The sequence below is a fragment of the Triticum dicoccoides genome, chromosome 7B (assembly GCF_002162155.2).
Source record: "Triticum dicoccoides isolate Atlit2015 ecotype Zavitan chromosome 7B, WEW_v2.0, whole genome shotgun sequence".
Classification (NCBI taxonomy): Eukaryota; Viridiplantae; Streptophyta; class Magnoliopsida; order Poales; family Poaceae; genus Triticum; species Triticum dicoccoides.
The window spans coordinates 624,468,623-624,479,540 of NC_041393.1; the positions used below are offsets into that span (position 1 = coordinate 624,468,623).

The 10,918-nt window shown below is 41.5% G+C and overlaps 1 protein-coding gene, 1 long non-coding RNA gene and 5 other non-coding genes across 7 annotated transcripts; 1 reads left to right on the forward strand and 6 right to left on the reverse strand.

Annotated features, from left to right (window-relative positions):
* Positions 1–2,927: 2,927 nt before the first annotated feature.
* On the forward strand, positions 2,928–7,612 carry LOC119339248 (receptor-like protein 2). The gene is made up of 3 exons (XM_037611375.1): positions 2,928–5,080; positions 6,828–6,849; positions 7,427–7,612. Exons 1-3 carry the CDS (start codon positions 2,928–2,930, stop codon positions 7,610–7,612), a joined length of 2,361 nt encoding a protein of 786 aa, XP_037467272.1.
* Positions 7,613–8,943: 1,331 nt separating this feature from the next.
* Positions 8,944–10,344, reverse strand: LOC119338245. The gene is made up of 2 exons (XR_005163843.1): positions 10,099–10,344; positions 8,944–9,202 (listed from the first exon to the last, which is right to left on the reverse strand). It is a non-coding gene; the product is annotated as an uncharacterized LOC119338245 (long non-coding RNA).
* LOC119342487 lies at positions 9,280–9,366 on the reverse strand. Its single transcript, XR_005165612.1, has one exon. It is a non-coding gene; the product is annotated as a small nucleolar RNA snoR20a (small nucleolar RNA).
* On the reverse strand, positions 9,432–9,524 carry LOC119342400. Its single transcript, XR_005165582.1, has one exon. It is a non-coding gene; the product is annotated as a small nucleolar RNA R38 (small nucleolar RNA).
* Positions 9,710–9,840, reverse strand: LOC119342493. Its single transcript, XR_005165618.1, has one exon. It is a non-coding gene; the product is annotated as a small nucleolar RNA snoR80 (small nucleolar RNA).
* Positions 9,932–10,028, reverse strand: LOC119342459. Its single transcript, XR_005165591.1, has one exon. It is a non-coding gene; the product is annotated as a small nucleolar RNA Z157/R69/R10 (small nucleolar RNA).
* On the reverse strand, positions 10,121–10,215 carry LOC119342460. Its single transcript, XR_005165592.1, has one exon. It is a non-coding gene; the product is annotated as a small nucleolar RNA Z157/R69/R10 (small nucleolar RNA).
* Positions 10,345–10,918: the final 574 nt, after the last annotated feature.

Genomic DNA, 10,918 nt, shown 5'->3' on the forward strand with positions numbered 1-10,918 from the left:
TTTCTCACTCGATCTCAATTCTAAACAAATTAATTGGTCTTGTTTACTTGCATGAGTTGTCTCACGAATGTGTATATTACTCCCTCCCTAGTGATCTAAACACTCTTATATTTCTTTACGGAGGAAGTAGCTTCGAGTCGGACAGAAGAGACTTCCAACACTATTAAAGGCACAACTTACATCAGAGCCAACCAAATAAACCAGCCTTTCTATGTTATATATGAAGCTCCTTTGTGCAAGCATTTTTACCCTTTGCTTTACTACTGAAGAGCATGAAAATGATACCATCTGAAAATTAGATCAGAAACTGTTACACCCCAAAGAAATATATACAATTCTTACCACTGACTGTTCAGCTAAACTGGCAAGCAAGTAGCCTGATTCCATTCTATCACAATCATTACCTAAAAAGGCTTTCGCCCCGTTTTATATTATAAAGCAAATATCACAATCATTTACCGGAGACGACCGTTAGCCACCCATGCTCAGGACGCTCGAGCACCAGCTGGGCATACCCATGCCACGCCTTTCTCGATCACTTGGCCGTCCGTGTTGCCGTGGACCCACCGACGACTCTGACAACCGGGGCTCAAGCAAAACGATACCGCTGGGGAAACTGCATTCAGATTATCTGTTGCAAAGCGAGAATATTGGTTAAACATGCGGTTTAATGAAAATAATGATGATATATCTGGGTAAAATGCAAACTCGCGCATCTACGCTGATCGATGACAAATACTCGTACAGTTGCAGAGACTACAAAGGAATTGAAGTGCAGCTATAAATACAGTAAAGATCATCAAAACAAGATACTACAAAACTATTCGACTAAACCTTCAATCCCCAAATCACAACCGGATTCTGTTCGACAGACCAGTCCACATAAGCATCACACAAGTGGCCATTCAGCCTGCCAGAGTCTGCCACTACTATACGTCAATCCTAACACACTTCCAATGGTAACTACAAATGATATCCCGGTCCAAGGTCCATGATAAGGCACATGTGGAGGCGTATTTACTGCCTGCATTAGAGATGAGCTCAACAGCTTAGCCGCAGCTGGGCTTATAAACCAGTGTGGGCACGTCTCGCCAAGCCAGGTGGGACTAAACTTCCCCTGCCCCGCGGCTGTGCCACCGCCGGCCCTTTAGTCCCGGTTGGTGGCTCCAACAGGGACAAAAGGCCCCCCTTATAATATGCTAATAAATATAACAAGTTTTATATATAAACGTACAACAATCAATAGTTTTTAATAGGTTGTCTAGTGTAAGCAAGTAGGTGTTGCAAAGTAGCTATGGAATCATAGTAAGCACCATACATAGCATGTAGAATAGAAACTAAAAATGATAGTAATGGATTCTTATAAGACATTTATAGAGGTAGATAACCCCCATTTGAAAAAACAATGCTAAAGGTGGCTCTTTGTTTCCCTATGCCTCCCATGATGACATGCTCAAACTGGTTCCCCTTGAAGCGAAACAAGAAAGGAACATTGTACCATCAAGTTCTTCATATATCTTTAGTGGGTGATATTACATTTCAGTTTGATTTTGGCACGAAGAAGATAGGGACTGGATACTACGATTTATGCTTGATGACAATGATGAATCTGAGATGTATGTGGTCAGTCCTCCCATACATTGCGTACAGTGGTATTCAAAGCCTTGTCGCAAGCCAACAAATAAACTGTGTAGTTTGATGGGCATATGTTGCAGGCCAACAAATAAACTGTGTAGTTCGATGGGCATATGTTGCAGGCCTATCAAACCCCAATGTAAAATAATCAATTCTACATGTGACTCTTTGTTTCCCTATGCATCCCATGCCTACGGGATCAAAGTGGTTCTCCCTTGAAAAGAAACAAGGAGAGAACAGCGTACCACCAACTATTCTACTTAGTTTTAGTGGTGTTCGAGTTTTGAACAAAGAAGAGAGACCTATAGAATGAGACTGATGCCTTGATGGTGAATGAAAAGTCTAAGAGCTATATAGTCCGAGTGCTCTTTTACATTTCCTATGATTCATTCAAACACATAGTACTTGTTGTAGACAACGGCGGTTGGATGGATGATAAAGCTTACTTCATTGCTACCCGCTACCAACACAAATAATAGTCTTTCTCTTTCACATGGTCTAAATATAAAATTTGGCATGTTGAAAAAACAAATCAATGTTAGAAGAAATAATATTGACACGATTTTAAAAAATAAATTTGCTAACATACATGAATTAAATTTGTCATGGTCTAATTTTTTTTCACATGGTGTAAATATGAATTTGCCATGGTCATAGTGTAAAATTTTCCATGTTCAAAAAGGATTTTTTTTCATGGTTAGATAAAAAAATTGACACATTTTATAAAATATAAATTGCCATCATACATGAAGTAAATATCCATGGTCTAAAAATAAATTGCCATCATATTCAGCAAGAAGAGATGTTTAGTGAAGTGCTAGTGGGAAGTGGTTAGATTTGTTTAGTGAAGCCGGCAAGCAAAGTGATGTCAGGTCAAGTAAGCTATGGCATGTTTTAAAAATTCAGGCAAGGACTAAGTCAAACGATGACTACACAATCTACAAATCATTTTATTTATTTACCCTTTAAAAAATCATTTTATTTATTTTTTGTAAGGAAGGTATTCAGGAAGGTTGGGCGACTTGTTAGTAGATTATAACAGTTAAACATCAGTGTTAACTAGGAAGCTGCCTGGTGGGCTGGGGGCAGTTGTGTAAAATCCTATTTTCTTGACCCAAATTTCTTTGTGGCGACTACAATACAAGGGATAGACAAAATGGGAGCACGATCTGCTTCCTTATTTACCCCCAATCCTCGTCCTCCTTGACGATTAGACCTCTATTGATGCTTTATATCCAGTGAGAGGACATCATAAGCTTTTGGCTCCCATGCTAGCTTCACCAAAATATACCATGAAGAAACTTCAGCTGCACAGCAAAACATACAGCAAGGTATTGCAGATGCATTACCTTGGCGTTGCTCTTGTGTTGATGGTCTTCTGCTTGCTCTCTCCTTCCAGTTCCTGCACGGAGCAAGAGAAGAACTCCCTTCTCCGGTTCCTTGCCGAGCTCTCTCAAGACGGTGGCCTATCCTCGTCATGGCGGAATGGCACGGATTGCTGCAAGTGGGAAGGGGTCGCCTGCAAGCAAGACAGGATGGTCAGACATGTCTCGCTGCCTTCGAAGGGCCTCAAGGGGCACATCTCACGGTCCCTTGGCGCCCTCACCGGGCTGCAGCACCTCGATCTCTCTGAAAACTTGCTGTCCGGTGGCCTGCCCCGGGAATTATTGTCTTCCAGCAGCATCGTCTTCCTCGATGTCAGCCTTAACCAGCTCAACGGAACACTCCGTCAGCTGTCATCTTCACCACCTGCCAGGCCTATACAGTTGCAGGTACTAAACATCTCAAGCAACTTATTTGCAGGACAGTTTCCATCCGCCACATGGAAAGCAATGGAGAATCTGATGGCACTCAATGCCAGCAACAACAACTTTATTGGGCGGGTACCAGCTCAATTCTGTAACAGCTCACCATCCCTCGCTGTGCTCGATCTGTGTTTCAACAAATTTAGCGGCAGCATCCCCCCAGGACTTGGTGATTGCTCCAAGCTGAGAGAGCTCAAGGCCGGGCATAACAACCTCAGTGGAACGCTCCCAGATGAACTCTTCAATGCAACCTCGTTGGAATACCTGTCTTTGCAAAACAATGATTTACATGGAGTTCTTGATACTGCAAACATGGTCAGCCTCAGAAATCTCGTAACCCTTGATCTTGGAGGGAACCGATTCAGTGGCAAGATACCAGATTATATAGGCCTGTTCAAGAGACTGGAGAATCTCCATTTGAACGACAACAATATGTCAGGGGAGCTGCCATATGCCCTCAGCAACTGCACAAATCTCATAACAGTTGACCTGAAGAGAAACAAACTTAGTGGAGAACTTACCAATGTCAATTTCTCCAATCTTCCAAAACTAAAAACTTTAGATCTAGATTCCAACAACTTATCCGGCACAGTTCCAGAAAGCATATACTCGTGCAGTAATCTGACAGCGCTGCGGCTATCTACCAACAACTTACACGGGCAGCTCTCGTCCAGAATAGGTAATCTGAAGCATCTGTCCTTCTTGTCACTTGGCAAAAACAATTTCACAAACATCACAAATGCACTTCAGATCCTTAAGAGCAGCAAGAACCTGAGCACACTGTTTATTGGGCACAACTTTAGGGGAGAGATCCTCCCACAGGATGAGACAATTGATGGATTTGGAAATCTTCAGGTTCTCGATATACAAGGTTGCCAATTTTCCGGCAGAATACCTGTATGGATATCAAGGGCTGCAAACTTGCAGGTGTTACTTTTATGTGAAAATCGTCTCACTGGACCAATACCAGGCTGGATCAACTCTCTAAGTCATCTCTTTTATATGGATGTGTCAACCAACAGACTAACAGGACAAATCCCGTTAACCTTGATGGAGATGCCAATGCTAAAATCAACTGAGAACATAACTCATATGAACCCAAGGGTCTTTGATCTGACAGTTACCAATGGCCCATCACTTGAATACCGTACCATTACATCTTTCCCAGCAGTGTTGAATCTAAGGAACAACTGCTTGACAGGTGTAATTCCCCCGCAGATTGGACAGCTCAAAGCGCTTGTTGTTCTTGATTTCAGTTTTAATAAGCTATCCGGGCAGATTCCACATTCGGTTTGCAACCTCACAAACTTACAGGTGCTAGACCTGTCCAGTAACAATCTCGCAGGTGCTATCCCAGTTGCATTGAATGCCCTGCACTTCCTTTCGGCGTTCAGCATTTCAAACAATAACCTAGAAGGGCCTATTCCATCTGGAGGCCAGTTTGATACATTTCAGAATTCTAGTTTCGACAGGAACCCAAAGCTGTGTGGCTCTGCTCTCACTCAAAAATGCAATTCAGCAGAAGCACATCAACCCATCATTCCGTCCGCAAAACAAGCTGACTACAAGGTGGCCTTTGTGATTGCATTCGGTGCATTCTTCGGTGTAGGGGTGTTGTATGATCAGTTAGTCTTGTCAAGGTATTTTGGCAAGTCCTACTTCGCCTCACATATTGGTTCAACGCGTTGATATTAGGCTGCTACTCAAGGTTTAGCAACACGTCCAACAAACAAAAGCTTATCCTGTAGGTGTGAGCAAAAAAATATTCTAGGGTGAAGAGTGATATCATTCTATGGAGATGTAAAAGTATGCAACAATGTATAATGACTTGAACTAGAATATGCACTCTTTATTCTTTATGTATTAATAGCTTTAATTTCATCATTTGCTTTGCTTCCTGGACAATAAATGTTGCATTGAGGCATGGAGAATTTCAGGGTGCACTAGTAAGCGTGCACGTGGAATGGATGTCTTTGCGGAAAGACAATCTTTGCTCGTAGAATCATTCCGTGTCATTCTTCAGTTTAAACTGGTGTAATATCTATGATGCATTATCTACATCACATTTTCTTTCAAATGCACTATCTATGTCCCACTGGGTAATCTATAATTAATTGAATTATGGCTGCTCACTTAGTCACCTCAAATTGAAATACATCCAATGTGCTTTTTACCAATAAAGAAGACATGTTGAAACCAAAAAGAATGACACTCATGTCAGCTTTAAATTCGCACAAGATAAAATGGAAAAGGGGAGCAGAGCATCTCCAGTAATCTGTTTGTTGGTAAATTTATCATATCACTAACCAATAACGCATTGTACAACTATTCCAGTAGAGTGTATTTAGTTTATCCAGTGGGTGATGAGAGTCTGAGAGAATGTACAAGGTTGCTCTCATTTTACCTTGGAGCTTGTACATGGGTTATTGATTCATCCACATACAACCGCTCTCTCTCCTCATTTTCACAGACAAGCTTGAATATTATTGGTGCCGACAACATGACTCATTGGTGAAGATGTGCCATGGTCAAGCCGGTTCTGTTCTGAATCCATAGTCCACTCTTCTCCCTACGTTCCTAAGTCTGAAACATCAAACATAAGGCATCGTTTATATTGCCAAAAATAAAAAAGGGAAATAGGTGAAGATGATACATAAGGAAAATTCTTAAGGAACCTTAAACTTCTGGTTTCCTCTTCACGTACAAGAAGGCAAGAATAAATCTATATGATTGGTAGTTTAGTACTTAAGCACAAATCTCCATCTTAAAAATAAAATATCATAGTTCATTCATATCTGATCTGAAACACAATGATGCCTACGGTCCGCCCCCACGGCTAAATGACTATGCAACAATGAAGACTCGTAGAATGGACCCAAAACACAAGTATACGATCCTCCATTCGTGGACACAAAAATGCCTAAAAGGAAGCAAATTTATGACTTTCACCCAAACACAGATTTTCATTAATACTCACGACAACTCAATGATGAAAATTTAGGAGGTAAAATAGAAGCTGAAGGCGTGATCAAAACCCAAAATAGATGACAATATAATCAATAACACTTCAATGATGCATTAACTAAGAAACTGCTCCTGGAAGCAAACCATACCTCAAGATAAAGATGAATGTTCTGGTACTTGGATTCAAGAAGATGAATACTTAAATTGGAAGCACTTGCAAAACCTCCTTCAGTGTCCTCTTCGTGCCATTACATAGCACGGCTCTCAATTTTATTAGCCCAACATTACTGCTAAAGTTGGCTGCATAACATGCAAAGAAATCAGGAAAAAAGAAAAGGAATAGGTAGCCTATATGACAAGTACGCCTTACATTATATAGAGAGAATGTCCTGAGCTTGTGAGGCATATACTGTCTTTTAACAGTCAGAAGACCACCAGGATCAAGGTTGAGTTGAAAAACAGCACACACTTCGGTACCTCCAGGGCTCCAGGACCAGGTCAATATCCCAATGCACTAGGGAAGTTCTACTACAAATCCAAGATGTGTTTCCAACTTGCTCAAATAGGCTGTTACTTATCTTTGGACCTGGATATCATGTACTAGTATTTGAAACAGACCAAAAGTCCAATCAAGAATTTGGAACGTGAACAATATTGACTAATGGGCAGTTACATAAGGATCAAGTTTCAGAGAATCAGAGACCAACAACTTTCTGATTGACATCTCGGTCGCACAATTTAACTTACCCGCACTATCAGGTTGTGTGATCCTTTTGCTTGCAAACTAAATCTATGGTGCTTCAGATAGCCTGAGGATTTGAACCGAAGGTAGAAGAGCGTTCAACCATTGGAGGTAAAATAGTTGTGACATTTTCTCTTCCCTGTAAATAAGTTTCAGAGATTCTTTCCATGTTATTATCTAACTTTGGATGCTAAAATCTGAATGTGTCATTGTAGAACTGCAATCATTGACTGACTGCAAACTTACACTTGGTTGAACACTTGAACTGTTGTTTTTTCAGCTGACGCCCAAGCTGTCCTTGTCGCTGCAGCTCAAGCTCCAGGCCTTCCTGCTCTGGTTGTCCGTCGGCTTCCTGATGCATGTCGGTGTGCTGCTGATCAGGTTTTCGAGCAACGTGAAGAGCGCCAAGGCCGTAAACAAACAATTAAGCAGTGCACATTTCAACTTACTGGACATCAATCTTTAGGCAGATAAATTTAAGGGTTGGATGCTCTTAATTTATTCATTTGCAAGAAAAATGATAATGCAAGGCACATCATTTTATTGTACAATGAGCTGTCCAAAAGCACCTAAGTTTCAGTGTACAATCAGAATTGCCAAGAATACAACAATATAGGTTTGTGATTTTTTATATTTGAGTTTTTTCTATTGTATCATATTATTTTCTAGAACTAATATAGAATTGGTATAGTTTATGATTGATGATTGGTAGTGGTACTTAGTATCCACCAATACTGTTAGTCGATCTGAGACTACTTACAACCATTTGCTACAAACTATGTACTGAAGGATATTGATCAAGAGCTAGCTAAACCATTCACATATGGAGTGAAAATCAAGAATTACCAGGTAATCGGTCGAAGCACACACCCGAATAAAATTTGAAGCACGTCACTGAGAAAAATACTAACAAAACAAAGCTAGATGCAAGACCTCCGGCGGCAACATGCTTGAAGGAGCATTAGCGCCCACTAATTGTGGAGATGACAATGTGAGGCACCAGACTAAGGGGAAAGGTAGCGGGGCACCAGACTAAGGGGAAAGGTAGCGGGGCGGCGTCAGTGGCATGGTACAGCGGTGGAGCGTGGTGGTAATTAGAGCAATTTAGACCATAGATCGCCTTGTTGGATGAGATGATTTGGTGTGCTATGTAACCTTAGCCATAACGAAAGTGTCCCAGAATTTTCCCAGAGGAATATATTTCCAATGGTGAGATTTCAGAAGGCGACTCATGCTGCTCTCAGAAACATTGGGTTAATCAAAGCGCATGCCATGCTCTGACCAGATGCAACTTATGTTTTTATCAGCTCTGTTGCTAATGTTCTTACTAACTTATTCATGCATTAGAATTTTCCCAGAGGAATATGTTTCCAATGGTGAGATTTCAGATGGCGACTCATGCTACTCTTCAGAAACATTGGGGTTAATCAAAGCGGGATCTAGACTCCCTGAAAACAGTTAATACAAAATTTTGGTTTCAAGGGATTAATTCAGACCTAGCCAATACCAACTAAATGAAGAACCAAATTACTCCATGCGCACCAAAGTTACTCAGGATAAACACAACCCTGCATTACTAAGGCCCTCCATCATTTAAATTGATTAATAGCCAGGAAACAACTGATCTGAGTTGTAACACCTAATTGAGTGCTTAGAACAGCAACAGCATGTAGTAACTGGGCTGATTCTGAGCAGAAACTCACATAGTGCAGGTCTGATTACCCATGTGGTGTATTGTCCGTCAAAAAAGTGACCTACTGACGTAAGTTGATATGCATAATATGTAGAACATTGCTGTATCAGAACCAACTCTCAATAGCTGTATCCCGCAGAGATCTGGATTTACAAGTTTTCCAATATATGTAATTTCAACAAATGACCAATACAATGTTGGAACACTCTGAACAGATATAAATTCCAATCATATCCTTGCAAATTACAATACAAATAGATGGAACAAAATCAGACTACAGTTCATGTAAACAAAATGACAATTCCTATTTTCCTTGTCCAGCGCCAAATACAAATGCCTATGATACCTTCAGTAGAAAGGCCCCTGCAAGCACAAACATCAGAAGCAAAAACAGAAAAATAGAAAAACATTAGTGATGAACCAGTGTAGTGATCAAGGTGGCCTCAGACCGTCCTAGTTCGAAAGTGTCGTCATTGCACAGACAATCTATGTTGCCTGTTCTGCAACCAATACTAATCATCACCGGCCAAGATCAACTTTCACACTTGCAAAAACCAAAGTACAGGAAATAAAAGTCAAGCAATGCAGAGTAAATTGTGTCAGATTCAAAGTATTCTCAGCACCCTTCCGAGGAAGTAAGACAGGGATAACTGTATTTTTACTTGTGATCTCATCATCCACATCCAAACTGAACAGATCAAAAACAATAAAAAGACACAAAAAGGAGTTGTGTGGAATCTATCAGATCTTCCTATCAATGTGAAAGAACTGACATGGTCGCCACGGTGGACGATTTCCCTTTCGTAGTTTCGCATCATTTAGATCCCAAAAACACAAATACAAACATATAAGAAAGTAATACAAGTTCGGTAATATATGAGGCGTTTCCAGGATAAGCTGGCACTGAGAACGCCACCAATCAGGATATCACCACACATGAATCGCTTCTAGCGTCCGAGCCATTACCCCGTGAGGAACACAAATCATCCCCCGGAATAGGTAATGGACACGCGCATCAACTAAATTAAACCAAGAAAAAATCAGCAAAAAATCGATCTAAGATACAGGTTAAAGGCGTCGGTTTTGGGGGATCTGGGAGCTCAGACAGCCAAGGGGTTGTCTTCAAAAGCGCTGCTGAAGAGGCAGCATCAGAAACTCTAGTCCACATAGATGTCATCACCGCTACTCGAACACCCCACAACCAGCCAAAGATGCAAGCAGAGAAGAACACGGATGGGAAAGAAAGCAAGAAGAAGAACCGACGTATCGATGGTGTGTGATCTGGGAGCTCAGACAGCCAAGGGGTTGTCTGCAGATGCCGCTGAAGAGGCGGCGTCAGAAACTCTAGTCCACAAATTTGTCATCACCGCTGCAAAACTCTCATCAGCCATCGAAGGGAGCACGAACAAGAAGCAAATCCAAACGAAAACCGGAAGAGCGATGTGGATCGGGGGAGGGAGGAGAGAGGGGATGGAGCCGCAGGTGGATGATTCGTTGTGGGTTGGGATTATGGAGGCGGCGTTGATGGGGATTTATAGGTGCAGCAGAAGTTTCTAGGGTTTGGGGGATTTCCTCGGTTGCAAATGGGCCGGGCCGATGCATTGGTCCGCTGGGCTGCCGCACTACGTGTGGGGGGCTTGACTAGACTCAAAACAAATCCTCAAAAAAAAAAAACTAGACTCAAAACAAAACAAAAAATAGACACATCTCTTTGCCTCAAAATTTTCTTAAAAAATATATATTTGCCTAAAAAACAAATATTGGGTGCATGGCTAACTCTTTTTTTTCTCTGCTCTAACGACTCTTTGTTATCTTGCACTTTTTTACCTTTCCGTAAAAAGAGGGTGTTATCTTATACACTCCCTGAACTAGAGGAGGATCGGAGCTTGCAAGACTGACTCGAAAAAGAAATGTCGTCATCCATCTGAACACGGCCCTCGCAAGGACTAAAACCCTACCTATCTATTAGCTGGAGTCAATGCACCAGGAATCATTTCCCTAACATCGGCCGCCGAAATGGCTGGCGGAGGGGGGGCAAATCCACGGGTTCATTGGTGGAGATCGAGGGAGAAAGGTTTT

Bases quoted from the DNA above. Each gene is read 5' to 3' on its own strand.
- LOC119339248 (XM_037611375.1), top strand. From the start codon at position 2,928: ATGAAGAAACTTCAGCTGCACAGCAAAACATACAGCAAGGTATTGCAG. The intron at 5,081-6,827 runs GTATTTTGGCAA...GTCTTTTAACAG, and splicing joins GATCAGTTAGTCTTGTCAAG to TCAGAAGACCACCAGGATCA. The intron at 6,850-7,426 runs GTTGAGTTGAAA...TTGTTTTTTCAG, and splicing joins AGAAGACCACCAGGATCAAG to CTGACGCCCAAGCTGTCCTT.